This window comes from Melopsittacus undulatus, chromosome 10, assembly GCF_012275295.1.
Source record: "Melopsittacus undulatus isolate bMelUnd1 chromosome 10, bMelUnd1.mat.Z, whole genome shotgun sequence".
Classification (NCBI taxonomy): domain Eukaryota; kingdom Metazoa; phylum Chordata; class Aves; order Psittaciformes; family Psittaculidae; genus Melopsittacus; species Melopsittacus undulatus.
In genome coordinates, this window is record NC_047536.1 from 33,889,105 (window position 1) to 33,916,973 (window position 27,869).

At 56.2% G+C, this 27,869-nt stretch overlaps 3 protein-coding genes across 3 annotated transcripts; all 3 read right to left on the reverse strand.

The window, feature by feature from the left end:
* Window positions 1–2,485: 2,485 nt before the first annotated feature.
* SLC2A4RG (SLC2A4 regulator) lies at window positions 2,486–6,375 on the reverse strand. Its single transcript, XM_034066578.1, has 8 exons — window positions 6,277–6,375; window positions 5,226–5,344; window positions 4,344–4,453; window positions 4,014–4,258; window positions 3,289–3,389; window positions 2,903–3,209; window positions 2,736–2,821; window positions 2,486–2,658 (listed from the first exon to the last, which is right to left on the reverse strand). The coding sequence occupies exons 1-8, from the start codon at window positions 6,373–6,375 to the stop codon at window positions 2,547–2,549; spliced, it is 1,179 nt and encodes a 392-aa protein (XP_033922469.1). The 3' UTR covers window positions 2,486–2,546.
* A 7,303-nt stretch (window positions 6,376–13,678) lies between these two features.
* On the reverse strand, window positions 13,679–20,647 carry LIME1 (Lck interacting transmembrane adaptor 1). The gene is made up of 6 exons (XM_034066861.1): window positions 19,876–20,647; window positions 16,394–16,537; window positions 15,891–15,942; window positions 15,718–15,805; window positions 15,248–15,621; window positions 13,679–14,602 (listed from the first exon to the last, which is right to left on the reverse strand). The coding sequence occupies exons 2-6, from the start codon at window positions 16,507–16,509 to the stop codon at window positions 14,255–14,257; spliced, it is 978 nt and encodes a 325-aa protein (XP_033922752.1). The 5' UTR covers window positions 16,510–16,537; window positions 19,876–20,647; the 3' UTR covers window positions 13,679–14,254.
* Window positions 20,648–21,040: 393 nt separating this feature from the next.
* Window positions 21,041–27,783, reverse strand: ZGPAT (zinc finger CCCH-type and G-patch domain containing). The gene is made up of 6 exons (XM_005140842.3): window positions 26,901–27,783; window positions 25,806–25,939; window positions 24,930–25,079; window positions 23,788–23,919; window positions 22,634–23,027; window positions 21,041–22,222 (listed from the first exon to the last, which is right to left on the reverse strand). The coding sequence occupies exons 1-6, from the start codon at window positions 27,554–27,556 to the stop codon at window positions 22,084–22,086; spliced, it is 1,605 nt and encodes a 534-aa protein (XP_005140899.2). The 5' UTR covers window positions 27,557–27,783; the 3' UTR covers window positions 21,041–22,083.
* Between the last annotated feature and the right edge of the window lie 86 nt (window positions 27,784–27,869).

Below are 27,869 nucleotides of genomic sequence, written 5' to 3' on the forward strand. Positions count from 1 at the left end.
AAGGAGAACAAGTGAGGAGCTTGCTTGGACTCCTCCTGTTATCATGGAATGGTTTGTGTTGAGGGACCTTAAAGCCATTCCTCTGGTCCTGTCCCTCCTTTGTAAAGCTTTGTAGATTCCATTTCCAAATGTTTTATTTAAAAGTCATAAAAAACCCATTTTTGGATATATTTTAAGGTCACCCCAAAGCCTCTCATCTGTGGTGGGATGGCTCCGTGCAGGGTCACCCAGTGACCATCCCCATCCCTTCTATTGCCCTTCTCCCTTCACTTGTGATCAAACATCTTTGGTTCCGAGGTTTCCATGCACAAGGAAACCCACTTGGGTCCTGCTTTAGTTCAATACTCCTCTTTCCCACTGCTAAAACCACATTTGGGGTTCACGTCCCCCCACTTCCACCCTTCCCATTTGAGCAAAGAAACTCCCTAAAACTCCATGCAAAAACTGGAATTCTTTGCCATACGAGAGAGGGAATCCTCATTTGAGCTCCTCTTGGGACACATCAGCTCCTACAGAAGCCATACTTCATGGGTCTCTATTCCCTATGTTCCCTCTCGTTCGGGATCTCTGCCTTGGGTTCCCACTGTAGTCCCGCATAGTCGAGTGCTGTGTGTATGCTCTCAGATAGAGGTATTTATTTTGCTTTAAACCTGTCTAGAAAAGAGAGAAAACAAAACCCAGGACAGAGTTTGAAGATTGAGGATGATTCTTATTAATTATTATTATTATTATTATTATTTTTGGCTGGGAATATTCTATATTATACTGACTTTATATTAATTATTATCAACCTGTGTTTGTATTGAAGATGTGTTTAATACCCTGAGGAGGTGCAGGAGGAGGCTTTGGGTACCCAGGAGCTTTGGGAGGCCATGGCTGTGTTGTTCTGATGCTCTGTAAATGTAGTTCTGGTCATCCCAACCTTTCCTAGTTGCTCTCCGGGTTTCCAGCCCCCTGGGCAAGCCGGAGATTCCTCTCGGCAGGAATTCCTTTGTGATGGGGTTTAGCTTAGGCATCCTTGCAGAAATCAATCAATAAATTGGGATATTGCTGCTACACTGCTTGGGTTTGGGGTTCATTGCTGGCTAGGGTAGTACTTGTCGTCCCCCTTGTGTGTGTGGTTGGGGTGATGTTGGTGCATGCGGGAGCAGCACCCACATATAGGGATGAGCACCCTGGGGGTGATGCTCCTTGGCCTGGCCCTTTCCTGTGCCCAGAGCTGTTGGAGTGACCCCATAGGAAGCCATGGAGATGCTCCAGTGCCTAAAGAGGCTCCAGGAGACCTGGAGAGGGGTTTGGGACAAGGGATGTAGGGATAGGCCAAGGGAATGGGTTTAACCTGCCTGAGGGGATAGGACTTGGGAGCAACCTGCCCTAATGGAAGGGTTGGATGTGCTTGGAAGTGGATGTGTTTTAAGGTCCCTTCCCAACCCAAACCCCTCTGATGCTGTGATCATTCTATGACCCCCCCCCCCATGCAGAGCCCCCATTGGGAGCCACTAAAACACACAAATCATCCTTAAAAAAGAATCCAAAGATTTATTTTGTTGGTTTTCTTGGGATCTGACATCCCAGCCCTGGGGGGGCCCAGCCTGGCACAGCACCAGCCCATAGGGCTGATGTGGTCTGACCCCCCCCTGCAATAGGGGGGTCCCAATGCAATGGGGACCTGCCCTGGGCCGGCCGCATCCCCATTCCCATCCTCATCCCTCCTATCCTTGTACAGGGAAGGGGGTCAGGCAAACCCAGCCCTGAACCGTGATGGGATGAGAGGGGAGAAATGGGGTTTGGGGGGGATAAAAAGGGGTTAGGGGGGGATAAAGCCCCTTAAAACCCAGCCAGGTCTGGAGGCCTCTGCAGGCACTGCCCTGGGAGGGAGTTCTTTAAAAATACGAATTTTCATATATTTTATTTAAAAAATAAAAACACACGAAAGAAAACCCCAAAAATTAATAAAAATGAGAGGAAAACAAAATAAAAACGGGGGTTTTGGGGGGGGAAACCCAATAAAAAGCCACCTCTTTGTGCAGTTTGGCTTAGTGCAAATGGGTGCGTTCCTGCAGGCACTTCCCGGCGCATCCCCCCGACCAGAGACAGGGAAACAGGGATACAAAGAGTAAAAACCCCTTTGGGGGGGGTTAAAAGGGGGGGGGCAGGCGCCCACCTCTGCCTTGGGGTACAGGTTGGGGGGCAGGAATAGGCACCCCCCCCTTTACCGAGCCCCCCCCTATGGGTGCAGGCACAGCTTATCCGAGCCATGGGCAGCCCCTATGATGGGGGGTCCCCAAGAGCAGCCCCCCCCCCCCCACCGCAGTGCTGGTATAGAGGGGGGGGCACATTTAGCTTATCTTCCAAAGGGACAAGGGGACAAGCTCCGTGTGCATAAAGCTTTGGGGGGGGGGGGGACGGGACCATTCCCTGAGTCCGGGGGGACCCCGGGGTGGCATTTTGGGGGGGGGGGGGGGGGGGGCGCAAAAGGCACCTCGAGTGCAAAATGTGCAAGAAGGAAGGGATGCGGCAGCCCCAGTGGCACCAGTGGCACCAGTTCAGTCCAGGAAGCGCTGGCAAGCCTTCTTCCAGCGGCACGCCGTGCACCACAGCTCCCGGTTCTCCATGCCATACACCTTGCGGCACTTCTTGGCCTCCCCCCGTGGCCTCCTGTGGGGTATGGGGGCTGTGTTATGGGATGGCATCAATGGGTACCAAGGGGATGGGGAACCGGTGCCGGTGCTCACCTGGGGACAGTGGGAGGCTTGGGTGGTGGTGGTGGTGGTGCGGGTGCTGCCGGGGGCACTGGTGGCCGTGGGGACATGGGGCAGCCCTATAGGGAGAGGAACCAATGTGGGGTCAGCATTGAGGGATGGCAATGGGGTCACAGCATCCCCGTGTGCCCCCTCCTCACCTGGTACGCGTGGTCAGTGTGGACGTGGCACAGCCCATGGGGCTGGGGGGGGCTGCGTGGGGAGCCCAGCGCCAGGTCCGGGCTCGGCACTGGTGGCACCGGTGGCACTGGTGGTACTGGTGGTACTGGTGGCACTGGTGGCACCGGTGCCTGCGCCTCGGGGCCGGGGAAGGCAGGGGGTACAGAGGAGGTGGGGGACACGGGGGTGAGGCTGGAGAGCCCGTCTGTCAGTGACTCCACATCCACATCCAGCTCCGTGTAGTAGAAATCCTCCTCCCCATCACTCTGCTCCAGGTCGGGTTTACGGCTGCAGGGAGAGCAGGGGATGGTCGGGGGGGGTCTTAGGGAAGGGTTTGGGGTACCCGGGGGGGACCCCATGTGCTCACCCAAGGTGTGCGGTTCGGATGTGCTTCTGCATCCCTGAGGAGCTGCTGAGGACTTTGCCGCAGCTCTTCCACAAGCACTTGAACATCACCTTGGTGGAGTTCTGCAGGGGAGAGGGTCAGGATGGCAGCAGCAGCCCCAGTGATATCCTCAACCCCAACCTCATCCCAACCCCACTGTCATCCCCATCCCCAACCACATCCTCTTCTTCCTCCCCATCCTCATCATCTCCAAATTCATCTCCCCATCATTATCCCCATCCCCAATTCCACCACCATCCCCAGTGTTATTCCTATCCCCAAGAACATCCTGTTATCCCCGGCCTCATCGCAACCACATCCTCCTCTTCCTCCCCATCTTCTTGCTCCCCATCCTCATCCCTCCATCATCCCCATCCCTCCATCATCCCCATCCCTCCATCATCCCCATCCCCATCCGCATCCTCTTCTTCCCCATCCTCATCCCTCCATCATCCCCATCCCCAGTTGCATCCTCTTCTTCCTCTTCCTCCCGAACCTCTTGCTCCCCATCCTCTTCCCTCCATCATCCCCATCCCCAGCTGCATCCTCCTCTTCCTCCCCCTCCTCTTCCTCCCCATCCTTATCCCTCCATCATCCCCATCCCCAACCGCATCCTCCTCTTGCTTCCCATCCTCATCCCTCCATCATCCCCATCCACATCCTCCCCATCCTCTTCCTCCCCATCCCCATCCCTCCATCATCCCCACCTTCCTCTTCCTCGGGACAGGCTCCCCAAACACAAAGTGGGTTCCATCGGGCTCGTCGGGGCCCTCATCGGGCAGCGGTGCAGGCAGGAAGGTGCTGGGGACGTGGCTGGAGAGCGGAGGGGATGGTGTGGATGGGGTTGAACGGTCACTGGCCGGGTCCCAGCTCCAGTCCCCACTGGTGTTGCTGCTGCTGCTGCAGCTGGAGGACATGGCCGGTGCCTCCTTCCAGACCTCACCGCCGGGCTCTGGGGAGGAGGAGGAGGAGGAGGAAGGTCAGGACCTGCAATGGGGATGCATGTGCAGAGATAGGGCATAGGGGAAGGCTCTTACCTGGTGCAGGGGTGGCCGGAGGGTGCCCGAGCACCAGGGGGCTGGTGGAGAGGCTGGTGAGCACCGCGGCTGCCATCACCTCGTCGATGCCAGCCTTGCCCGAGAGCTTCCTACCGGAGACAGCAAAGAGGTGAGGATGGACGAGCCCTGGGAGCCTTCATCCCCCCCCATAACCCACTGAGGTGCTGGGACCCCCTACCCTGACTCAATGCCTCTGCTGCAGTGAGGGGCCTCACCAGTGCCCAGTGCAGGGGGACATGGGTGGCACTGGGCTGCACCATGACGGGAGCATCACTATGAGCAAAGGCACCCATGGGTGCCCTGCAGCACCCTGGGATGCTGGGGCTGATGGTGCCAGGAATCATCCCAGCATCCTGACTGGGAACCCCATTGGGCAGTGGTACAGGCAGTGGTACAGGCAGCCAAATCACTGCTGTTCACAGCACCAGAGTGGAGGAACCCTCCATGCCCATGGGTACCACTGCACCAGAGGGCACCAGCACCTGCATCCTGCTGCTGAGCTGGGGCCAAACAGCTTCCTGAGGTGGGAAATAACTATGAAAAATGGAATTAAAGAGGAAAAGCAACAGATTGGGAGCTCCTTTGGTGCCATGGGGATGGGTAAATACAGCACTGGAGGGCAATGATGCCCAATGAGCCCCAAGTGCTGGTGCCAGAGCCAGAACTGCTCATGTATGGCACCGGATCCCTCGTGTATGGCACCGGATCCTTCTCCCCACAGCCGGTCACAACCAGAGCCCCTGTGCTGCAGACAGCGACCAAAGTCCTCCTACAGCCGGTGTGAAGCCTCCGGGAGTACAGGCGGCTCCGGGAGGGTGTTACCGGTTACCGGTACCCATCCGGTCGGTGCCATGCTCATACCTGTGCCGCGGCACTGGGATGTATGCGGAATGCAGTGCCACGTCCAGCACCCGCAGCATTGCCTCCTGGCTCCCGGGCTCCAGGCGCGGCAGCCACCGAGCGCCGCAGGGATGAGCAGCCTGGGGGGACAGATGGGGGGGTCAGTGTGGATCCCATGGGATTGATCCTATGGGAATCCCAACAACCGGATGGGGAGGGAGCCAGGACCCTGCTGGTGACTCAGTGAGTCCCTGTGGGGTAGATCCCAAGTGGATCCCACCAGGTTGGGGTGCCACAGAGGTGAGAGCAGGAGGGATCCGGCCAGTGGATTCTCCATAGATCCCTATGGACACAGCGGGGATCCTGCGGGATAGATCCCTATGTCCATAGATCCCTATGGACACAGTGGGGATCCAGTGGGATAACCACAGAGCCCAAAGACCTGACACCCTCCAGCATCCAGCTCTAAGGTGGCAGCATCAGGTGCCCATCGGCAGCACCAAGGGGATCCTTCCCTGAGCAGATCCAGGGGGGATCCAATGGAAGATCCAATGGGAATCCCCCCAGAGCTCCGCAGAGCAATGGAGCTGTCTTGGCCCTGCCTTTAGCATGGACAGCAGCACCCATTGCCTGCCCACCAAGTGGGACCCCTCCAGTAGATCCCAGCTGATCCCCATCCCACATCAATCCCTCGGGAAGCACTCAACGGGCCTGACCCAGGGATCCAGTGCATCCCTCGTACAACGTGTGCCTGGGCTCGGATCCCGCAGGAGCCCCCCAAGAATGGAGCCCCCCAAGAACGGAGCCCCCGAAGGACGGAGCCCCCCCAAGAACGGAGCCACCGGCACCACCAGCACCGAGCGGATCCCTGAGGACAGATCCAACCGGGACTTACCGGCACCAAACCCCCCCCAACCGGTGGGCACCGCCCCCCCCGTGCCCCGTCCCCCCCCCCCCCCGTTCCCCCCCCTCCGTTATCCCCCCACGACGCCATTTTACCGGAGGGACAGTTTCGGTCGCTGTCAGCTGTCACCGCCCCCCCCCCCCCCGTTCCCCCCCCCCCCTCCGGTACCTTCGTGTTGGCCCCGCCCCCTCGGGGCTCGGGGGGGGCGGGGGGGTCCCGTCGGCGGCGGCGCGCACCGGGCGCAGGGACCGCGCGCGGGGGCTCCATGCGCGGCCCCGGCGAGCGCTGCCCCCGGTGTCGGCGCCGGCTCGGGCCACGCCCACCTGGCTCGCCGCTATTGGTCGGCTCGGCCCCGCGGCCGCCGCTCGGACGCTTCTGATTGGGTGGTTCGGGACGTCAATTAGCGCGCCGGGACACGCCCCCACGGCCACGCCCCGGCCACGCCCCCCGGCGCAGCGGCCATCTTCGCCAGCCCCGCCCTCCTGCCGGCGCGCGCGCTCAACGGGGGGGGGGGGCACCCTAAAACCGGACCCCCCCTCCCCCCAACCCCCACCCCCCTTTCCACCCCCCCTTTAATACTGGGACCCGACCCCATGAACTCCATCCCCCCCCCCCCAAAAGTCCCCAAAAGTTGCAGGATGACCCCAAAAAGTCCTGATTTTAACCCAAATTAACCCCCCCCCCCGAAATTCGGGGTTTCCGTCGGCCTGGAGGACACCGTAAAACTCCTGAGGCTCTGTCCAAGTTATGGGGTTGAAACTTAACGAGTTATGGGGGGGGTGGTTGTGCTCCCCCAAATTATAGGGGTTCTGGTCAATTCTGGGGCTCCCACAAAGTTACCCCCCCCCGAACGTTATAGGGGACCCCCCCTAAGGTTTATACCCATTGGAATTGGCTGTAGGGCTCCCCCATCAGCTGTGGGATCCCCCAACACTTATAGTGTCTGCTAGGGGGGAATAGTCTCTATTTTGGGGTGCAAGAGGGGTTCCCAGAGGGAAAGGGGTCCCCGGCCCTGCAGGGATGGGTCAGTTCTGTCCAACAGGAAAGGAAGATGCCAACACCCCCCCCAACCCCCCCAAAACGGCAGGGCTGGGTTTGGGGTGCCCTGGGGGTGTGGGGTGCACGGGTACCGGGGTGCATGGAGCTCCTGGGGTGCACGGGGTGCCGTGGGTACCTGGGGGATATTGGGGTGCAGAGGGTACATAGGAGTGCATGGGGTGCATGGGGTACCGGGGTGCACTGGGTGCCGTGGGTACCAGGAGGAGATTGGGGTGCAGAGGGTACATAGGGGTGCAGGGGGATATTGGGGTGCAGAGGGTACATAGGAGTGCATGGGGTACCGGGGTGCACTGGGTGCTGTGGGTAGCTGGGGGATCTTGGGGTGCATTGAGTATATAGGGGTACATAGGGGTACATAGGGGTGCAGGGGGATATTGGGGTACATAGGGGTACATAGGGGTATATAGCGGTACATAGAGGTGCAGGGGGAGCCGTGCCTGTGGCCCCGCTGCTTTCTGACCCCCCTGCAGCCTCCAGGCCAGGACAGAGTCCATGGGGCTGCCCCCAGCCTGTCCCATCCCGTCCCATCAGCCAGGGCCGGTGACACGGGGCGGGGGGGGCAGGACCCCGGTGTGGCAGTGGGGCAGGAGCCTCGGTCCTACTGCCCACCCCTTGTCCCTGCCCCTCCGCCTGCTCCCGGTGCTTTCCTACCGGGAATAAGAGCCACAAGCAGGGAAAACCCCAAAGTTCCCGGCCCAGGGATGTCCGGATAAGGGGCAGCATCTGCAGCAAGCAGGGTACCCATAGGGGTCTAAACCCACCCCCGGAGCCTTCATCCCTATAAGAAACTATAGACTAGGGTATTGTTTATTAAGATTTATGTTAAGCCCAACTTAAAGAGCAGCCAACAGACACTGATAAGATAACGGCCAGAGGCTCAGGAACCGACAGAAACAGGAAGTAAGGATGTATATAAAGGGGCTGTTTGAACTGCTCAGCACGGCAGTTACCGGAGCGCAGACTCCCCTGTCTCTGGCTTTGCTCATACTCTACTTGCTATAATTAACACAATTCTAATTGGATTAGGATCCGTTGTGGTCTCAGTTTATAACAGTTTCTGGTGCCATGACTCGGATTAGGAAGGATGAGCTTTGGTCCTCCCCTCCGGGTAGCCCCTCCCACCGGGAGCCTACCCCAACCTTACCGACGAACCTAAAGTCTAGACTAGTGAGCAAAGGGAAAGCCGGTAAAACCCCATAGAATTCTGTGCACGGGAGTCCGGATGAAGACACAGGACATGTAAGTATATGGGGAAGTTGTTTGTGGGTTTGCGTTCGGATGGGATTGGGTTTCCTGGTATATAACGAATGAGAGGTTCCATATACTGAACCAAGCCAGTGTGGACCCTTAAGTCTGTGTTTCCCATCTCCCGCAAGGGACTGGGGCAGGAACAAGAGGAGTGAGTGAGTGTGTGTTTGTGGGTATTCCAGAAGATGGGAGCGAAGGGCAGCAAGCCTTGGACTCCTATGGGAAGGGGACCCACTGTACCTAGGAATACCCCCTGGCATATATCTTAGAGAATTAGATATTGGGAATCAGGAGCGGATAGGGGAAGTTACTTTAGAATAGCTAAAGAAAAGCTTCCTCATGATCCTTTGCCAATAGGACCAAATCTGGTCCTGAATTCACCCACTTTCCCTAAGAAAAACATTGTTCCCACAAGTTTTACAACCACTCGTCCAAACTCCCTATCAGTAACAGATAGAACATCTAATGACACGGTGACTGAGTCCTCCTTAGTTAGGGATTCGGGAGTGTCAGAATCCAAAGACCCTTATGGAATCTAATGCAAGCTTCTTATCGTGCCCTTAATGAAACCAAACCAAATGTAACTAAGGGATGCTGGTTATGTGACAATGTTAGACCACCATATCTTGAGGCAATTGGAAAAGTAGGTAAGATTCAATGGTCTAGTGGTTCAAACCCACGACAATGCCCATGGAATGACCAGGGAAACCATACGCAAGGAATTACTATTCCATTAGTAACAGGTCAATGTATAGGTACAGTGCCCAAAAATTATCAGCCTTTGTGCAACCAAACAGTAACAATCACTACAGAAACTATAGACACAAGAATAGAAGTGACAAATGGGCTATCCCGACACCAGGAACTAAATGGGTTTGTTCAGACATCGGAGTAAGGCCTTGCCTATCCCTAAACGTGTTTGATCCATCTCAGTTTTGGGTACAGGTGATGATTGTTCCTGGTCTGATCTATCACACCTCTGAGGAGGTGTTAGGCCACTTTGAAGGAGACCTGAATAGACAAAAACCAGAGCCAATTACAGTGATAACCTTAGCTACACTGCTGATAGCAGGCGGAGGTGGAGCAGGTACAGGCATAGCCTCACTAGTAAAAGGTCAGGAATTACAACGTTTATAGATGGCTGTAGATGAGGATTTAGCACAAATAGAGCAATCTATCCAATATTTAGCCACTTCAGTCAAGTCTTTATCAGTAGTACTGCAAAATAGAAGAGGATTAGATCTATTATTCCTAAAGGAAGGAGGGTTATGTGTAGCCTTGTATATTACGCTGTATTTTACGCTTTATTAGAGAACGATTTGACATAGATAAACTGCTTATTTTAACTACGAGGTCTGAGGCAGAATATGAACGTGTATCTATTGATGAGGATGAAGGTTGTTGTGAATGTGTTACACCACGTAGGGGCTACACTGATTGTAATTGTGAGGTATCACCCTGTGAGTGTTATGATAAATGTTGGGATTGTGGAAAAAGGTTTATTTGCAGTGCTGAGAATAAAAGCAGCGTCTAATAATAATAGGATAAAAAGAAAAAGGGGGATTGTGAAAAACTATAGGGTATTGTTTATTAAGATATATGTTAAGTATATATGTTAAGCCCAATGTAAGGGTTAGGCAACAGAAGGTATGAAATCGCTTATGCACACAGCGAATGGACACAGCTTACGCAAGGCAGGATAACCCCAATCGCTTATACCAACTAAACTAGAGACCCTTTATGCTAACATAACTGCAAGACACTCCAGGAACTGGTGGAAATAAGACAAACCACTCCATGTAAGGACATATGAATGAGGGGTCAACAAAGGAGGAAGACTTCTTACTTCAGCCTCAACGACCACCAGGAGGCAGAAATCGACCCCCTAGCAACAACTGAAGCATGAACACGGAAGTAAAGGTGTATATAAAGGGGCTGTTTGAACTGCTCAGCAGGGCAGTTGGTGGAGCACAGACTCCCCTGTCTCTGGCTTTGCTCATATTCTACTTACTATAATTAATACAATTCTAATTGGGTTATGATCCGTTGTGGTCTCAATTTATAACAGGGTGCATGGGGTACCGGGGTGCACTGGGTGCCGTGGGTAGCTGGGGGATCTTGGGGTGCATGGAGTACATTGGGGTACATAGGGGTACATAGGGGTGCAGGGGGAGCCGTGCCTGTGGCCCCGCTGCTCTCTGACCCCCCCGCAGCCTGCAGGCCAGGACAGAGTCCATGGGGCTGCCCCCAGCCTGTCCTGATGCGCGGATAGACCCCACAACTAGTTAAAGGTGTAAAGTAGGTATGGTTTTATTCAGCGCTGAGGTGCATGGGGATAGCTCCTGCAAAGCATGCACACCTCAGGGGTGTTCTCCCTTTACATTCATTCTCTTAAGGTATACATAGACATGAGGTTGCTCAATCCGCCTATACATATGTAGTATCTATCCCTGCTTCGTATTATAATGAGCCAGAAGGTCCTTTGCACCTGCGCAGTGCCCCTTCTGGTCATGGGTCTCAGGATGGAGTAAATGAGTCTTCCTCCTGTGGGTAGGGGTCTTCAAGATGAAGTAAATGAGTCTTCCTCTTCTTAAACTTTACACCTTTTAACCTTCAGACCTGGCCTTAGGGTCTGGTCGGGCCCAGTCTGCTTCTCCTGCTTATCAGTAGGACCCAACACCTGTGCTTTTGTCATGGTCTTAAGGCTTGGTCACCCAGTTTGCCTATCCCAGGCTTATCAGCAGGGCCTTTCATCAGTAGAACTGCATCTGCTTCTCCCCCTCCAGCAGTAATCAATGCCTTGGCAAGGTGGCAATGGCAGGTACTTAGGACAGACAATACTTCTGTTTAAGCAAAGGAATTCCTTTAACCCCTTGTACAACTTCTCTGTATTACCCCCTGTACATTGGTTACCCGTGTATCAGTCCCATCCCGTCCCATCAGCCGGGGCCGGTGACACGGGGCGGGGGGGGCAGGACCCCGGTGTGGCAGTGGGGCAGGAGCCTCGGTCCTACTGCCCACCCCTTGTCCCTGCCCCTCCGCCTGCTCCCGGTGCTTTCCTACCGGGAATAAGAGCCACAAGCAGGGAAAACCCCAAAGCTCCCGGCCCAGGGATGTCCGGATAAGCATCTGCAGCAAGCGGGGTACCCATAGGGGTCTAAACCCACCCCCGGAGCCTTCATCCCCCATCCTTTGGCCCTGATTAATGGACCCCAACGGAGGTACCGAGGGGCAGGCACAAGGCTCTGGTGTGTCCCCCCCTCGGTTGTGGCAAGTAGCCATGGTGGGACGTGGTGGTGGCTCCTCGGCTCTGGTTTAATGGTTAACACCAGAGCGCTGAGCTGGCTCCGGTCTTGTGCAACCCCTGCGAGCATCGCCCATTGCACAAGGGCTCCGGTGCCACCAACCAGACCCTATCCATGGGCAGGAAGGCTCCTGCATCCCGGCCTGGCATCCTCAGGGATGCGCCCGTGGTACCCGCATGCCCTGGCTGCATCCCGAGTGATGCTGCCCATGGGGACAGGGCCTTGCCCACGCTGTGGGTATCCCCTGAGCTGCCGCTTGCCTGCTATGGGGAATGGAGCTGGAGGAGGGATAGGGATATATGGGGTGTGAAGACACATGGGGCAGGGGACTGTGGGGTCTGAAGCCGTTCGTACGTGGAGCTGTGTGGATGTGGACCTGGTTTGGGTGCACAGCCGAGCTCTGGGTGCTGCCATGTGCGGAGCCGTACGGGATGGAGGTGCTTATAGGACACAGCACCATGCAGCACCGCTCAGCACCCTGCAGAGCGCAGCATCGGATGCCGTGTGCCACAGAGCAGTGTGCGCTGGGCTCCTGCTCGCTCCCCCTTGCGGGAATGGCACCGTGCAGCACCATCCCCATGGCTGGGATCCTGCAGGATCAGGGTCAGGACACAGAGGGATGCTTCCAACCCACACAAGTGAGGTTTTGGGATGGATCCTTCGCTCCCCCTGCAGGTTTTTGGCTCTGGACACGTTTTCCATCACCCAAGGATGGGGCAGTTGGGCTCTGATGTGAATGTGAGTCTGGCTCTCCCAAATCCCATGAATTACAGACAAGCAGACAGCCCCACACATGGGCCTTTACCTCCTCTGGTGGGGCAGGTATGGGAGATGCTTTGTCCAGTGAGAGCAGCAGCTTTCCGCAGCCTGATGCAGTGCCAAGCCTGCCTTCCCCTGGTGCATCAGCACAGTGGTACCCACATCCAACCCCTCACCACCACAGGGCCCATCCCAACCCGGGATGCTGATGCAGCCCAAACACGACTCCAATGGGATTCATCTGCTGCAGGATGCTGTGGGATGGGACCATGGGGACGGGAGCAGGGACGGATGCTGCCGTGGAGCCCACGCAGGACTGAGGGCAGGAAGAGCATCGCTCTATCAGTGCCATGATCTGGCAGCGGCTGCGAGCAGCACCGGGGCCGGGCCCTGCACCCTGAGCCTGTGGTTTGGCACCGCCGCCGGCACCAACGTCTGCAGCAGGGGCTGCCGAGAGGCTCCGGCTTGTGCGTAATCTGTGCGATGTGAGGGCAAAGCAGCTTCCTGCCTGCTGCAGGGCACGGCACAGCACGGCACAGCACGGCACAGCATGGCACAGTATGGCACAGTATGGCACAGTATGGCATGGATGGCACAGGATGGCACAGTATGGCATGGATGGCACAGTACGGCACAGTATGGCACAGCACAGCACAGCACAGTATGGCGTGGATGGCTCGGATGGCACAGTATGGCACAGTATGGCATGGATGGCACAGTATGGCACAATGGATCTGCTGCCACAGATCCCAGCCATTCCCAGTGAGTACCAGTGCGATGAGGTCAGATGGTTGTAAAGCAGCTGGGCTACAGCACCATGGGACCATCGTCAGAGCATCACCTTGGGGATGCAGGGCAACCCTTGGGGAAAGGATGCTAAACCCATCGTGGGGAGGAGAGGAGGAAAGGGTGAGCGTTGGGGGGGGGTCAAAGAGCTCCGGGTGCACATCCAGCTGTAGAGAACACATCTGGCATGGGCTGAGGCTGCAGCACCCATGGGAGGTGAGCAGCACCAAGCACTGTGTTAATGGTCCCCAGCTCCAACACTGGGCAGAGCCCAGAGCTGGTTTTGGCAGCTCTTGGTGCCACACATCCCCATCCAGGCTGGCCAATGCTGTGCCCAAGACTGTGCCCCCAGCACCAGCACCCACCAGAACAGGGGGGTTAGATCCAGTACAAGTGTTTTCTCCTCACACAGATAACCCCATCACAGCCTTTTAATGGTGTTTGGGAGATGGCAGCTTACAGAAGCACCTCACTCTTGTACGGACCCATAAGGTGGGAATGGGTGAGAGGGACAAAGCAGAGTCCGCAGCCTGCTCTGCCCCAAGGTCCCCATAACCAGGGATGGGGATGAAGGTGCTCAGGGCTTCCTGGGGGCTGGATGGGGCTCTGCTCCCCCCAAGACAAAGGGAGGATGATGGAGACCCTCACTCATGGCATAACCCAGGTGATGAAGGAAGGGCCTGATCCTGCAGCACAGAGCCACGGGGCTGACCCCACCACCACAACTGGTCCCAACCCTATTCCCATTGTGGTGGCAGCACCGTCACTGTCCCATCAGGCTCCATGTGGCACCCAGCACCCCCAAACCACCCATCCCAGGGCACCCAACATCACCATGGGTTGGGATGGGACAAGGATGCTCAAAGGGATACAAGATACATACAGAAAGCCCTTATGGGGATGCAGTGGGGATGGGTTCAAGTGTGCCCATCCCAGGGGGGGGTCAACCCCCTGGAAAGCCGATCCCATGGGAGCCCAGCCATAGGGTGCTATAGGTTGGTGATGTAAACCTCCAGGCCATTGGCTGCCATCCTAGCCGCTGCTCTTTGGGACCCCCCGGCCCAGATGTCCCCAACGCTCTCATATAGGTTCTCAGGGGCCTTATCCCTCTTCGCTGCCCTCTTCCAGTTGACATCCACGGCCTCATAGTCCGGGTCAGGGCCGCGGCCCTGGATGGTCCAGGCTCTGTCATTGATGGACTCATAGCAGGGGTCCAGGGGGCCATGGGCTGCTGGGGACCAGGGCTGAGCCTGGGCTCCCTCCTCCCTCGGGGGCGATGCAGGGACCTGGGGTTTCCTCTTGGTGGCCTTGCACACCGTGGAGTACATCTCTTCCAGCTGCGGAAGGAACCACAGCTCCATGGGTTGGGTTGAAGGGACCTGAAAGCTCCTCCAGCTCCAATGGGCAGGGACCCCTTCCACTGGAGCAGCTGCTCCAAGCCCCTGTGTCCAACCTGGCCTTGAGCACTGCCAGGGATGGGGCAGCCACAGCTTCTCTGGGCACCCTGTGCCTCAGCACCCTCACAGTCCTTACACCCAACCTGAACTTCCCCTGTTGCAGTCTGAACCCATCACCCCTTGTCCTGTCCCTACAGTCCCTGATGAAGAGCCCCTCTCCAGCATCCTTGTAGCCCCCTTCAGATACTGGAAGGTTGGAGGCAATCCCAGCCCATTGGGGTATCCCCATGTCCATGTCCCCCTCCCAGCTTCCATATCCCAGGAGGATGCTGACAGCAGAACAACCATTCGGGATCCCCTTTGTGCACAACACAGGGAGTGTTTTGCAGGACACAGAGAACAGCATCGCCTGTGTTTGGGGTCTTGGCTTCATCCCGACCCCAAAACCCCCCACTGGTACCACTGCTCAAGTGTAACAGCCCCATTTGCACTAGGCTGGGATGCTCTGCCCAACACAGACACCAAGGGATGCACAGTGGGACATTAACCCCCACATACCCCATCCCTTCCACCCCACAGCCATACCTTCACTTGGGGGGCACCTCCTTTGCCACCCCAGCACTGCAGCACCGGTGGGGTCCCCATGGCTGCGGCCGCATCCTGCACCTCCACGGGCATCCCCTTCTTCACCTTGCGCACGCAGGCGTAATCGGCCCCCCCATGCCCGGCCCGAGGGGGGGACCCCGAGGCCTCTTCTCCCCCCATAGCCACGCACTCATAGACGGTGTCTGGGGCCGGGCGCCGGCGAGGGGGGAAGCGGAGGTTGGAGTATGTCTGTTCGGGGGCCGGGGGCTCGGGGACCGGGATCTGCGGCAGCTCCCGGTGCAGGAGGACACTGGTGCCGTGCTGGGGGGCACTGGGTGTGGGGCAGCTGAAGTCCAGGCTGGCCGGGCGCTGGGCTGCGGGCAGGGAGATGGGGATGGAGCGGGGACAGGGGGATGCTGCCGTACCCTAACCCTAACCCGGTCCCTGCCGCCCCCCCCCCGGGTACTCACCCTCATCCGCTGCCTTCACCCGGTGCAGTTCGTGCAGCTTCGTGTCGGACTTGCTGAGCGACCGCAGCGGAGTCGGTCTGAGCAGGGACTGCAGCGGGGACACGGACCCTCAGCACCGCGGGGGGGTCCGCAGCACCCCCAGGGCTCGTCCGGATGCCCCAGCCCGTGCTTACCTCATCCACCAGCTTCACCCCGTCCGGAGGGAGCTGCTTCTTCCTGCCCTTGCTGTGGGGAGATGTGGGGCTGAGAGTGGGGTGAGGAGTGGGTGCTCAAAGAGCCCGGCCTGGCCATGAGGGGCATCCCCGTGTGCCCCTCATTAGGGCAGCAGCATCCCCAAACCCATCCCCTGCTCCATCACCAGCCCCTCAGCAGGGTCCCTGTTGCCTGGGGAGGTGCTGATTGCATCCTGCATCCCACCAAGCCCAGCATCACCCCCCTGCCCATCCCATTCACACCTCAGCCCTCTCCGGGCTGCCCCTGTGAGCCCTTTGGATGCAGGGGGGGTATCGGGGGTAACAAGGCCCAGGGCTGCAGGCTCAGACCAGGCTGTGGTTTAGGTTCAGGGCAAACAGAGCAGCAGATCCCAATGGTCCCAGCTGAGGCCGGGCACCAATGGGGTCTCTGTGCACCCCAAAGGCCACAGAGGGAGGGCAGAGAGGCCGCGGGCAGCACCTACCGTCTGCAGGCAGCGCACAGGGCACCCAGGTAGACCAGGCCACCGAGCAGGGCCAGGGCAGCGCCCGCTGGCACCAGTGGGGTCCCCCCATGTCCTTCACCCCCCACTGCAGCCATGGGGCAGCCGCTTCCGTGGGGCTGAGCTCTGCAGAGAGAACACAGGAGATGGGGTGGAAGGGGGCTCAGCAGGGCCGGGGATGGTCCCCATGGAAGGGGATGCTCCAGAGGGGGGGACGTGCCCAGGGACCCCCATTTTCTGCCCAGGCGCTGCCCTCCCCACGTCACCTCCACTGCTTCACCCCAGGAAGCATCAGTTTGGGTTCATTGCCTACAAACCAACCCAACGGGATTCAAGACCCCAAGAGGCTGCTGAGACGTGGGAATGGGGCCCCCAAACCCCTCTGGGACACCCCAAATTGCCCAGGGGCCATCCGGGGACACCGGGATAGGGGTGGCCCCGACGGGAGCAGCAAACAGATGAGTCAGCTTCCCGGAAGTGAGCTGAGCTTCACCCTCCCCAGCCCCACGTCCCCCCTCCAAGCCCGGTGGGATTCAGCCCCATTGATCCCTGCCATGAGACCGGTGGGGTCACCACCGAGCACCAACCCAGCCATGGGCACACACAGACCTGAGCCTCCTCCAGCAGCATCACACAGAGGATGCTGCTGCCTCTTCCTGAAGGAAAAGCTGTGCCCTGTCCGATCCCAACCCTTTTCCCTGCTCCTTATCCAAGGGAATAGGTTCCCCCCTGCAAACCAAAGCAGCAGCAAGGCCAGAGCAAGCAGTTCAGAGGCACAGAGGTGCTGGGGAACCCGATACAAGGAGCAGAAGCTTCCCAGCCCATCAGCATCCCACAGCTTCCCTAAGGGACTCATGGTGAGATCCCATCCCCATCCCATCCCATCCCACCCATCCCATCCCATCCCATCCCATCCCATCCCATCATCCCTGTCCCTGCTGAGCCATCAGCAGCCCCAAAGCAAAAGCTGCCACCACTTCACCTGCACCGTGTCAAGCCAAGGGCTGCTGCTCCCAGCCCTGCGCAAGCGCAGCCCCATGCACATCCTGTGCCCCAAAACGGGCTGGCCTGGTACTGGAGATGGGGATGGCAGTGGCTGGAAATTGCCTGATCCAGAGGGAAATGAAGCAGCTCCCAGCATGGGATAAAGCACGGCTTGAAGAAGCCCTAACCCTAACCCGATCCCAAGTCCCCAGGTAAGATGGGGCTGGGAGATCCGAGCAGCTTCCCCCAGCAGAGCTGGGGACATGGGAATGCTATGGGGCACCCATGGGGCACCCTGAGCACCTCTTACTCACCCCCTTCCATGTCTGACCCCGGATGAGCCCTGGTGAGGAGCCCCCTGCCCCGGGTGCCTCTGTGGTGCTGCAGCAGCCCCATGGCTGCTCCAATGGCTCCCCTCTCCCCTGCATCACCCCATAGCATCCTCATCCCCAACACCAGCAAGGCCCTGCTCACTCAAACACCCTTTTATCCCAGCACTTCCCAGCCCTTGGGGCACTTCCCTGGCTGAAGCTTTAACCCATGGAGAGGCAGTGACGGGGCTGGATGGACCGGCTGGGATCAGAGCTGGGAAGGGACAGATCCCTCCCTGGTGCGGTTCCCATCACACAACAGAGCTTTCCAGTCTGGGCACACAGGACAGGGATTACCGGACACACAGGACAGGGATTACCGGACACACAGGACAGGGATTACCGGACACACGGGCATCGCTTTGCACAGCCCTGACCCAACCTGTTGGGCTCCTTGGGGGGCTGAGCTGGGGCAGCAGGGACCATGGGGCTGGGGCTGTGCCAGAATGGAAGTGGGGCTTTAACAGGCACAGGGAGTGCAGCTCAGCTCAAGTGGATGCACTTCCCATCGCTGTGTGTTTAAGGTCTGAAGGATGGAGAAGCTTCTGATGTTGACATTAACAGAGGCTGCTCCTGCCCTGGTGTGTTTCTGAGCTGCAGGAACCCTCAGGGCCTGCCCCTTGGTGCATTGAGTCAATGGGGATGCTGCTGATGGGGTTCTCCCAAAGGGAGGAATCTGGGAAGGGAACACATTGGAGCAGCTCCAATGCGATGCCTCCAACAGCCAAATGCACACCTGAACTCCTGCCCATGGAGTTATGGATCTCCCCATCCCAGGGCTGTGCTCCAGGCCCACAGACAGGGTTTCACATGGATCCACATGGATCTACAAGGCTTTGGAGATGAGAGCCATCGCAGCCCGTGTATGTGCTATGTGCACCCGGAGCCCCAAGCAGGAGGGGCTCCCTGCACCACCAATGCAGCTGGGTCCTTACTCCAGGACGTGATTCCTACAAGAGGCCCTGGGTCTCTTCCTGACCCCAGGACTGCATTGATGATGGAACCCGTGTGCTGCTGCTTCTGCCTCTGATTCACCCACCCCATAAACCACAGCGTGCTCAGTGCATGGTGACGACAGGAACGGCTCTGAAGCTCCTAAAGCGGTTGCAAGAAAGCAGGGCAAGCATCAGAAGCTGATCCCCAGCAGTGCCTGCAGCAAACCCAGCTCAGAGACCCTGGGGACTGCACCCAGGGCCCCAGGAAGCAGAAGTAGAGCTTCTATAGCTGAGTATGACAAAGGAAAGCCCCATATCAGGCACCACTGAACCTGCCCTGGATGGGGCTTGGAGCAGCTGCGCCAATGGAAGGATCCCTGCCCATGGCAGGGGTTGGAGCTGGATGGGATTTAAGGTCCCTTCAACCCAGCCCATATGGGATGCTGTGAAGCACAGGTTCAAAGCCTGAGGGTGGGTGCCCTGCTCTGCTCGAGCTGACACCAGCTCAGCACCTTCCTCCCTCCTCCCTTCCGTGCTCACTGGGGCAGAGAGAAGCTGAGAACCTGCTCGAGAGGCTTCCTGCAGAGCTGAGCTGCAGCAGGCACCTGCAGGGACCTCGGGGCAGCAGCAGGGGAAGCCAGACCCAAAGCAGGGGTGATGGGGATGGGAATGGGGTTGATCGGGAATCACAGTGACCACAGTGGGTTTCTTGCCATGGACTCAACAGTTCCACACCATTCCGGGTGTCCTCCTCCCCTGCACTCAGCAGTTACAGGAGCCATTCCATATGGGAGCAAACCCGTCCCCACAAGACAACTGGGAATGTTCCAGTGGAGAACCCGACTCCCCACACTCTGCACTCACCAGTTCACCATGGAAGGTCCCAGCCCCCGGACCCAGCAGTGCTGAGCTCTAGCTCCTTCTCTTCCTTTCCAAGCCCAACTGCTTCCCGAGCCCAAAGCAGGGAGCAGCACAAAGCTTCCAGCCTGAGTTCACCCCAGCTCACGCTGCCCTGGCTGCAGAGCAGGGATCCTGCCTGTCCCATCCAGTTTGCCCCAACAGCATCTCCAACAGCGCCGCAATTCCCATTACAAGGGGGGGGTCTAAAGTACTTTTCAGCCCCTGGTTTAGTCGCAGGGACCCAAGTTCACAAGGCAAGAAAAGCATCACTTACCTAGCAGAGACTCAAAGGCTGCTGACTGTGAAGGGCAGGGATCCAACCATGCTCCCTTTGCCACCCGTCCTGCAGGATTTGGCTTCTTTTATCCCAGTTGTTCCTTATGAGGGGCTCCGGAGCAGCTCGAGCATCTCGATGTGAGCTCTTCTTGAGCTCCTTCCAGAGCAGATGGCTCCGAGCAGATACCATGCAGCACACACCACAGCTTCCTGGGCTGCCGAGGTGGCTGCTGCACCCAATGGGAGGCTGCTTGCTCCCCACCCTGGCTGCCAGCAGCACCCACAGACGGGCTCTGCAAGAGCATCCTCTGCTTCCCACCGGGCTGGTTTGAGTCCCAGCCCTCTGTCCCCAGGCAATGTGATGGGTCACCACAGATGAGCATTACCTTGCAAATGAGCAATGTCTTATGAGAGGGATTAAATAAACCCCAGCTTTATTCAGCAGGGATGTGAAGTGCCTTGGGATGGAGGCAGCAGCTGTTCCAGCAGGGCTCTGGTAAGGAAGGCTGTGGGAATCCCAAGGAAGGGTCAAAGCACGACTCAGATAAGACTCAGGGCTGATAGCTCTGAAAGAGGTGATGGTGTTAGTGTCAGAGCACAAAACAAGCCCAAGGAGTTTCTGTGCCCAGCTCAGCTCAGCAGTGCTGCCTCAGTGCGCACTCATGCTAAGCCAGGCACATGAATACTTGTAAGTGAAGGGCACTGAGCAACCCTTGTCAAGCCCTTGAGTTAGGCCCAGTGCAGAGAACCCAAGTTCAGCACAATGAAGATAACACAGCCAATACAGCAAGAAACAGACTGATGCTGATGACTCAGAGCAGCCCACAGCACCTTTCCCATCAGCAGAGTCCATCACAGCAGGATCCAAGAGCTCTCCAGGAGGAAAAAGTCACTCAAAGGTTCCCTCTTGTTCACTTCTGCTGTTGCTGTTTCCTTAGGGATGTATTAATGCTGAATCCCACAATTCCCATCCCTTCTCCTTCAGCCTCAGGCTTCCTGGTTAGGCAGCCGGTTGGGGCAGCCCTGGCCAAGCTGACACCTTCACAACAGACAGAGAAGGTGGTACCAAAGGAGCAAAAATTCCCATCAGAAAAATGACTCATGGAATAAAAGGGAATTGATTCCTTAAATTAACGAATAAAATGATCCTTAAGATACAGGCATGAAATTGGAAACATTTATTTCTTCTAAAAGCAATCCCACTGCACCAGGCCCACCAGAAAGAGCCTGATGAAGCCACCATCTCCTCTGGGGCTGCCACCAATGCACAATGGGAACACATCCCTCCTGTCCACACTGCAGGGAAGGGCACTTGCTCCACCTGCCCCCAGCCCAGCCTGAAGCTCTGCCACAGACAGGGCTGCACTGCACAGACCCATGTCAGTGCTCAGCCAGGGCCTGGATCTGGGTCCTGAGGGGGGTTAAGGTCCTGTGTCCAGTGAGCCACCTGGGACAGAACTGGGAGGTTTGAAGCTCTGTCACTCTGCTCTTACCCCCCCAGCTTTGGCACTCCACGTATGGAACCACGCGGCTCCCATGCCAAGTCAATGAGGCTACAGCATGTCCTGGGATACTCTTACACCCAAACATGAAACCTGAAGCTTGAGGCAATGAGTGCCCCCCTCCAAGCTGCCAGTTTTCTGTGTGTTCATTACACTGAAGCTATAAGGAGCTGCTCCCCCTAAAACTGTGCTCTCAGCTCAATCCCATGGCAAAACCTACAAGGCAGAGAGCAGCTGAAGCCATTGGCCTTTGTTGTTTTCACCTTGCTCTGCTCTGGGACCCTGCCTCTGCTCTGTGTTTGTCAGTTGGCTGCCAACACAAGCCACAGTTGATGGCAGGATGTGGGGCTTTCAAAGCCCCTTCTCAGCTGGTGTGCAGTCAGCAACGTTACCATCCGAGGAGCTACAGGCTCTGCAGTGATAGCAAAGGGAAGAAGTGTGCAAAGAGAGCAGAGAATCCTGTTTCTTGTGGCCAGCCCTCATGGAAGGCTCAGACCCATTGACTGCTTCCAGGATGTGTGCTCCTCCCCTTCCCAGCAATGCTCAGAGCCATCTGGGTTTAGGAATGACTGCTTTCCAGCCCATTTTCCAGGCTGGGCAGCCAGAGGCCCAGAGGAGCAGGAAGGCTCCCCCAGGCTCTGAGGCTGTGAGCACCAGGGCTGGCTGGAAGGACAATCCCTGCAGTCAAACACCTCTCTGAGAGACTAGAACTGAGTCATCTTCTTGTGTGTGTCTGCTTTCTTCTGCTCCTGCTGCAGACTGGCTTCCTGGGCCTGCAGCTGCCCCAGCTGTCTGTGGGCATTAGCCAGCTTCTCCTTCAGCTGAGCTGTAGCAACGCTGTGCCTAGAAGCAAGAAACATAATGGCAAAGTCATCCTGCATGGTAAGATCAAAGGCTTGTCATCATCCCAGGAGGGTTTGCCCTTTCCTCTGGGATGTGCACAAGTGACCGGCTGGAAGCCAGGAAGAACCTGATGCTCAGCACAACCTGGGCTAGAAAACACCCTCCTGGGATGCTCAACAGCATGGCAGAGGTGGGCATGAGAAGGAAAGACTCCAGCACCTTTCCTCTCATCACCACAGCCTCAATGCCAGCCAAAGGACCCCAGACACATCTACCACTGTCCAAGCTGGTCTGAAGCACACGCTGAAGTCTCTCCTCCTCTTTCCCTTATGTCTCATCCACACACATCACTTATTCCTCCTATACCTTCTCCCAGTCCCCCCTGCAATCCCAAAGAGGCCGTTCTCCTACCGCCCAATGTTGCGTTCCAGGGCCTGCTGGATTCCTATGATATCCCTCTGTGTTTGCTCGATCTTCTCCACTGTCTGGAGGAGACGGACACTCAGCTCCTTCCTGGTGCTCTTGCTGGCATGGTAGATCTCTTTGCTGGTCCTCCTGGGCACTGCCATCCCTGCAGCCTTCTCCCCAGAGCCCTTCCCTCGCAGCTTCTCATTCAGGAAGTCAAACACATTGTGGGAAGGCTTCCGGCTGCTTCCCTTTGCTTGGCACTTCCTGGCTTTGCCTGGGTCCAGCTTCCCCTGCTTCCTCCTCTGCAGCACCTCCGCACATTGGTCGAGGGACTTCCCTCGAGGCAGCACCACAGCCTGCACAGGCTCCACTCGGCCCTGAGCGTTCTTCCCTAACCCTGAGGAGACACCAGTGATTACAGGCAGTGAGGACATCCCCCTTTGAGCCACCTCCCATCACAAGCTCACATTGACAGTCACAACCAACCCAAGTCAAGGGGAGCTGCAAAGGCCACAGCACAGTGGATGCAGATGCTGTGAGAGGAGCCTTTGATGGCAGAAGATGTGATAAGGCACCCGAGGCTATCAGTCAGGCTGGTTTCTGTCAAACCAGATTCAGCCCCATGTTCTCAGCCTCTCAAGTCAGCTTCTTCAAACTGGTTTGGTTCCTCTGGGAGGAGCAGAGACAGCAGCAAGCAGCAGACTGCCCTCCCAAAGCCCCCAAGGCTCAATGCAATTTGTGCAGTGAGAAGCTGGTTGAGCAGGCTCTGGAGTCTGGGTCTAGAGCCAGGAGATGCTTTAACACAGACATCAGAAGCTTCATAGATCAGTTCCCTTCCACCTAAAGCCTTTGAACATCTCCCACAACAGTTCTCATGGTCTTAATCATCAACTTGACCATGGTTCCAAATGCCTCCAATTTCTCTTATTACCATAGAGGGGCTGGTGCACAAATGTGCCTCTATTTCCATTACCTGAATTATCCCTTCTTGCCTCCCAACACAGCTGTGATTCCGCACACAGCTCCAGCCTTATCTCATATCTTAAGCACAGGAAGGTTTTAGCTTCATCCAGAACCTTGGTTTTCTTATCTGGCTTTAGGACCCATGGAGGCAGTCAGGCTCTTGCAGCACCAGGACCCCTTTCTTTCTCCCTTACCTTTCCCAAACTCATATCCCATCTGAACAAGCAGTTTGGAGCCGATACCACGAGTATGAGCTTCCCAGCCACCGAAGGAGGAGCTGCATGCAGGAGACCATTCCCCATTCTCTGGAACTCTTGAGTCTATCACTGTGGCACAGGAGAGAAGTGGTGAAACATGGAAATGAAGCTGCTATGCAAAACCTTCATTTGGGCATCCTCATGGCATGAAAACCCCTCAGTACACTGCTCTTCTCCTACCCCAGAGCCATTCGGATGCTCCTCCAGCCCTATTTAGTTCCTGCTGAGCTATCACTTTAATGAACATAGCACAGCAAGTCACTTAAATGAGATCTCACTTGATTTAATGCATGCACCACCCCACAGTTCCAGGCAGAACCCTCCAGGAGCCCTTATGCTTCTTTTCCTTCCTTCCAGGATGCTGATAGAGTGACATACACCATCAGAGTAAACTTTGGCACAGTGGCACATCACACTTATTCTGTGCCTCCAGCTCATGCCTCTGGTATGAGGCTCCTCTAGGCCACAGCGCTAATTCTGTGTCATTAGGATGCAATAATCTCTATGAGGTGACATGTAAATAGCTCCAGGACACACCTTTGTCCCTGTGATGCAACTGTGGCACTGGTACAGGGATGGTGCTGCCTGTTTAATCTCAAAGAAGTCACTTGGGCTCTCTCTGTGTCAGCTTTCAGTTGTGAACCAGGGCATGGCTGCTCCTGCAACCTCATGGGGGCAGTGGAAGGACCAAACACTCACAGTTATTGGGGTCTCTACTCTCATGTAGCTACACAAAGCTCCCAGAGATGAGGAAGTCTCCTCACTCATTAGCTCAACTCAGCCAGGCACATAAGAAGCAGATTCTGAGCCTGGAACTCTGCTTAAAACCCTCTTCTTTCACGTATTGGCAGTTCCCATGGAAACCTCCAACCTTCATTACCCACAGTCCAATAGTTTGCATAAACCAAAGGTTTTAGTTTGCAGTTGTAACATGACAGCTAATTACTGCTCAGCAACATACAAAGAGATGCTTTGCTCTTTCATCAAGACGTGAGACACTTGTAAGGGCAGCTCTAGGAGAGTAATTCCATAGGTCCCAGAGAAAGGCAGACCCAGATCTCAAGCTGTTTTGCTCGCACCTTTAGCATAACCAGAATCATCAACACTGTCTTCATCAGACTCAGCAGCCTCTTCACTTCGCAGCGGGGGAATGACACTGTCTCCTTCCACCACAGCTTCCTTGAGCAGCAGAGAATCAAACTTCACCGTGTAGTAACCACTGTCGATGTCTATAGGAGGTAAAGCAGGGACAAGAATCCAGTCAGTATCCACAACACAGCTGGCAGAGGGCTTTAAATCCAAGTTAGCTCCAGGGAATGATATGGGAGAGAGGGAGGGCCAAAGAACATGTGTTTTAAAGAAAATCTGTTTTCCTCTGTGCTTTTGTCTGGGAGGAAGAAGCATCCCCTGCAATGAAAAGCTACTTCCACAATGCCTTAAGTGTTGAGACTTAAAGGTTCAGTTCTAATAGTTATGATGGGCTGTTGGAAACTGAATGAGAGAGAAGTTAGACTTGCTCCCCTCTGACCTAACAACAGGCAAAGAAAGATGGAAAGGGAGAATTCCCAGGCCAGGAGAAGCTGTATCAGCAGCTGATGGGGAGGGCCAGTCCCTGACTTCTGGTTAAACAACAGGAGATGATTGCAATTCTAACCCAATATGCATGCAAAGCCCTGCACCACCTGCCTGCTCCCTTCCTGGGCACTTAACAGGGACACAGTCATTTCCTTTCCACATTCTGATCTTTATGTCTTCTTTTTGTCTAACATTCTCCTGTTTCCTGGCCTATTCCCTTCCCAAATTTAACAAACTCTGAAGTATTTTCTCAGCTATGTCAAGATTTCCAGTGTAATCCTGCAGTTTTCTGCCATTAACCAAAACAGCCAAGTTCTACATTCATGTAAGCACCAGCCTCTGTCTTCCACATGGAATCCTGCAAGCCCACTCAGACTCACCAGTTATCTTTGCTGCATACCATATCCCATCACTGTGCTTTGCCAGGCAGGATGAGCCCACTTGCAGTGTGCTCAGGTTGGGCTCCTGGAACGGCTGAAGCTCCTCCACAGAGACCACCTGCCCATGGGAAAACCTGCAAGGGAAGGGAGAAGAGGAATCATGGACCTCATTGGAGCAGGCTTGAAACAAAAGTGCAAACAAGGTGTCAGGGGTGATGCATCTTCAGTGGCCATTAGGGTATCCTGGAATGGTTTGGGATGGAAGGGACCTTAAAGCTCCTCCAGCTCCAACCCCTGCCACAGGCAGGGACCCCTTCCACTAGAGCAGCTGCTCCAAGCCCCTGTGTCCAACCTGGCCTTGAGCACTGCCAGGGATGGGGCAGCCACAGCTTCTCTGGGCACCCTGTGCCAGCGCCTCAGCACCCTCACAGGGAACAGCTTCTGCCTAATGTCTCATCTACATCCCTCCTTTGTCAGGTTAAAGCCATTCCCCCTTGTCTAAAACCCCTCTCCAGGTTTCCTGTTGGCCCCTTCAGGCACTGGGAGCTGCTCTAAGGTCAGACAGTTATTAATTTTTCACCTTGAACATATTAGTTATGCCATATAACGAAGCAAACATCCCACCCAGAGCATCAGCCTCTCTTTGCTACTGCTGCATCCAGCAGAAAAGCTCACAGGTCCTTTGGGATGAGCAGGATCTCATGGATACACAGGTCTTCAGTCCAGCTCATCAAGCTGCCCAAGGCCTTACCCAAAGAAGACCTGAAGATCTCCACATCTGGAGACCCTCCATGAACACTTGAACTACTGACAGTCAGGCTTTGCTGGGTTAGTTTACAATGCTCAGCTATTAACGTAGCCACTTGATTGGGTGCAGTTGATTCTCCACAGCTTTCCCATGGGATTTCCCACCTCAGCTGAAGCAAACAGCCAAGCTGATGCCCCTGCACCAAAACACACTTTAAAACCATAAAAAGGCCACATTTCCTTAGGTAAAAACAGCCAAATGTGGCACTTCCAGAGCAGGTTTATCCCTCAGAACATCATCATCATCAGGACAGAAACCCCCTCCCACCCCCCTTTTCCCTTCTTTACCGACAGTTCTCTTTGAATCTGCATTTGTCATCCAGGAAGAAGGGACAGGGCTTCAGGGACTTGTGGGTTGGGTACAGGTAAAGCACTCGCACCCCTGCGCTGCCATCCTCCAACTCCTCTGTCCCCACAATCATGGCGTTGTGGTACTCCAGCGTCCCCCAGGAGCTGTAGTAGGGTGCTTTAACCTTCATCCCACTCAATCCCTCCTCCTCCTCGTCCTCCTCTTCCTCTCTGTCCGACTCCTTCTCCTCTTCACTGTGTTTTGATTCATCTCTGTCATCAGTTTCCTCCCCCCTCTTTGATGACCTCTCACTGTTATCACCCGAAGCCTTCTCATCCCTCCCGATCTCAGCAATGGCTTCTTTAAAGGCAGCATACTCCTCATCCTGTGCAGACGTGTCCGGGCTGGTGCCCTGCTCCAGGAGCCCTCCTGGGCTGGAGGAGGCAGTGTTTGTATCCAGTGTAGCCAGGAGCTTGCTCTTTCTGACAGACACCAGGCTGGCCTCGGTCAGCTCTATCAGCTGCTTTAAATCCTCCTGTAACTGAACCAAGTCCGACTGCTGGGCCGGGTCCAGGCCTGCGCCCAGCGCCAGCTCCACCTGCTGCAGTTGGGCATTGTAGGTTTGAATCGCTGCTTCCAGGCTCTCTTCATCCATGATCAGCAAAACAAAGGCGTGTTTAACTGTGTCCTTTAGGGGAACTTAGCACGTACCCGAAGTGACTTAAACCCAGCTCCTTTCCGGGTACCAAACCCGTGTCCGCAGAAGCCACCATCCGAAGATGCTCCTGAAGCAAAGAGGCAATGAAAGGCGATGAGACCGGGGCCTCCCCCCTCAGCTCCCCTTCCCTACCGCACCGCCGCCATGACACCCCGATCACCTCCTCTTCCGGCTTCTCTCTGCCTCGGTGCTTCCGCCCCGGGGCCTCCCGAGGCATTCTGGGAGTTGTAGTCCTCTTCCCATAGCCACC

Coding starts and splice junctions, on each gene's coding strand:
- SLC2A4RG (XM_034066578.1), bottom strand. CDS start 6,375: ATGGAGCCCCCGCGCGCGGTCCCTGCGCCCGGTGCGCGCCGCCGCCGA. Junction 4,454..5,225: donor ATCCCAGTGCCGCGGCACAG/GTATGAGCATGG, acceptor TGTCTCCGGTAG/GAAGCTCTCGGGCAAGGCTG. Junction 4,259..4,343: donor TCCGGCCACCCCTGCACCAG/GTAAGAGCCTTC, acceptor CCTCCTCCCCAG/AGCCCGGCGGTGAGGTCTGG.
- LIME1 (XM_034066861.1), bottom strand. CDS start 16,509: ATGGCTGCAGTGGGGGGTGAAGGACATGGGGGGACCCCACTGGTGCCA. Junction 15,806..15,890: donor GGGTGAAGCTGGTGGATGAG/GTAAGCACGGGC, acceptor TCCCCGCTGCAG/TCCCTGCTCAGACCGACTCC. Junction 14,603..15,247: donor GAGGTGCCCCCCAAGTGAAG/GTATGGCTGTGG, acceptor TTCCTTCCGCAG/CTGGAAGAGATGTACTCCAC.
- ZGPAT (XM_005140842.3), bottom strand. CDS start 27,556: ATGGATGAAGAGAGCCTGGAAGCAGCGATTCAAACCTACAATGCCCAA. Junction 23,028..23,787: donor GGGATATGAGTTTGGGAAAG/GTAAGGGAGAAA, acceptor GTGTCTCCTCAG/GGTTAGGGAAGAACGCTCAG. Junction 22,223..22,633: donor CTGGAACGCAACATTGGGCG/GTAGGAGAACGG, acceptor TCTTGCTTCTAG/GCACAGCGTTGCTACAGCTC.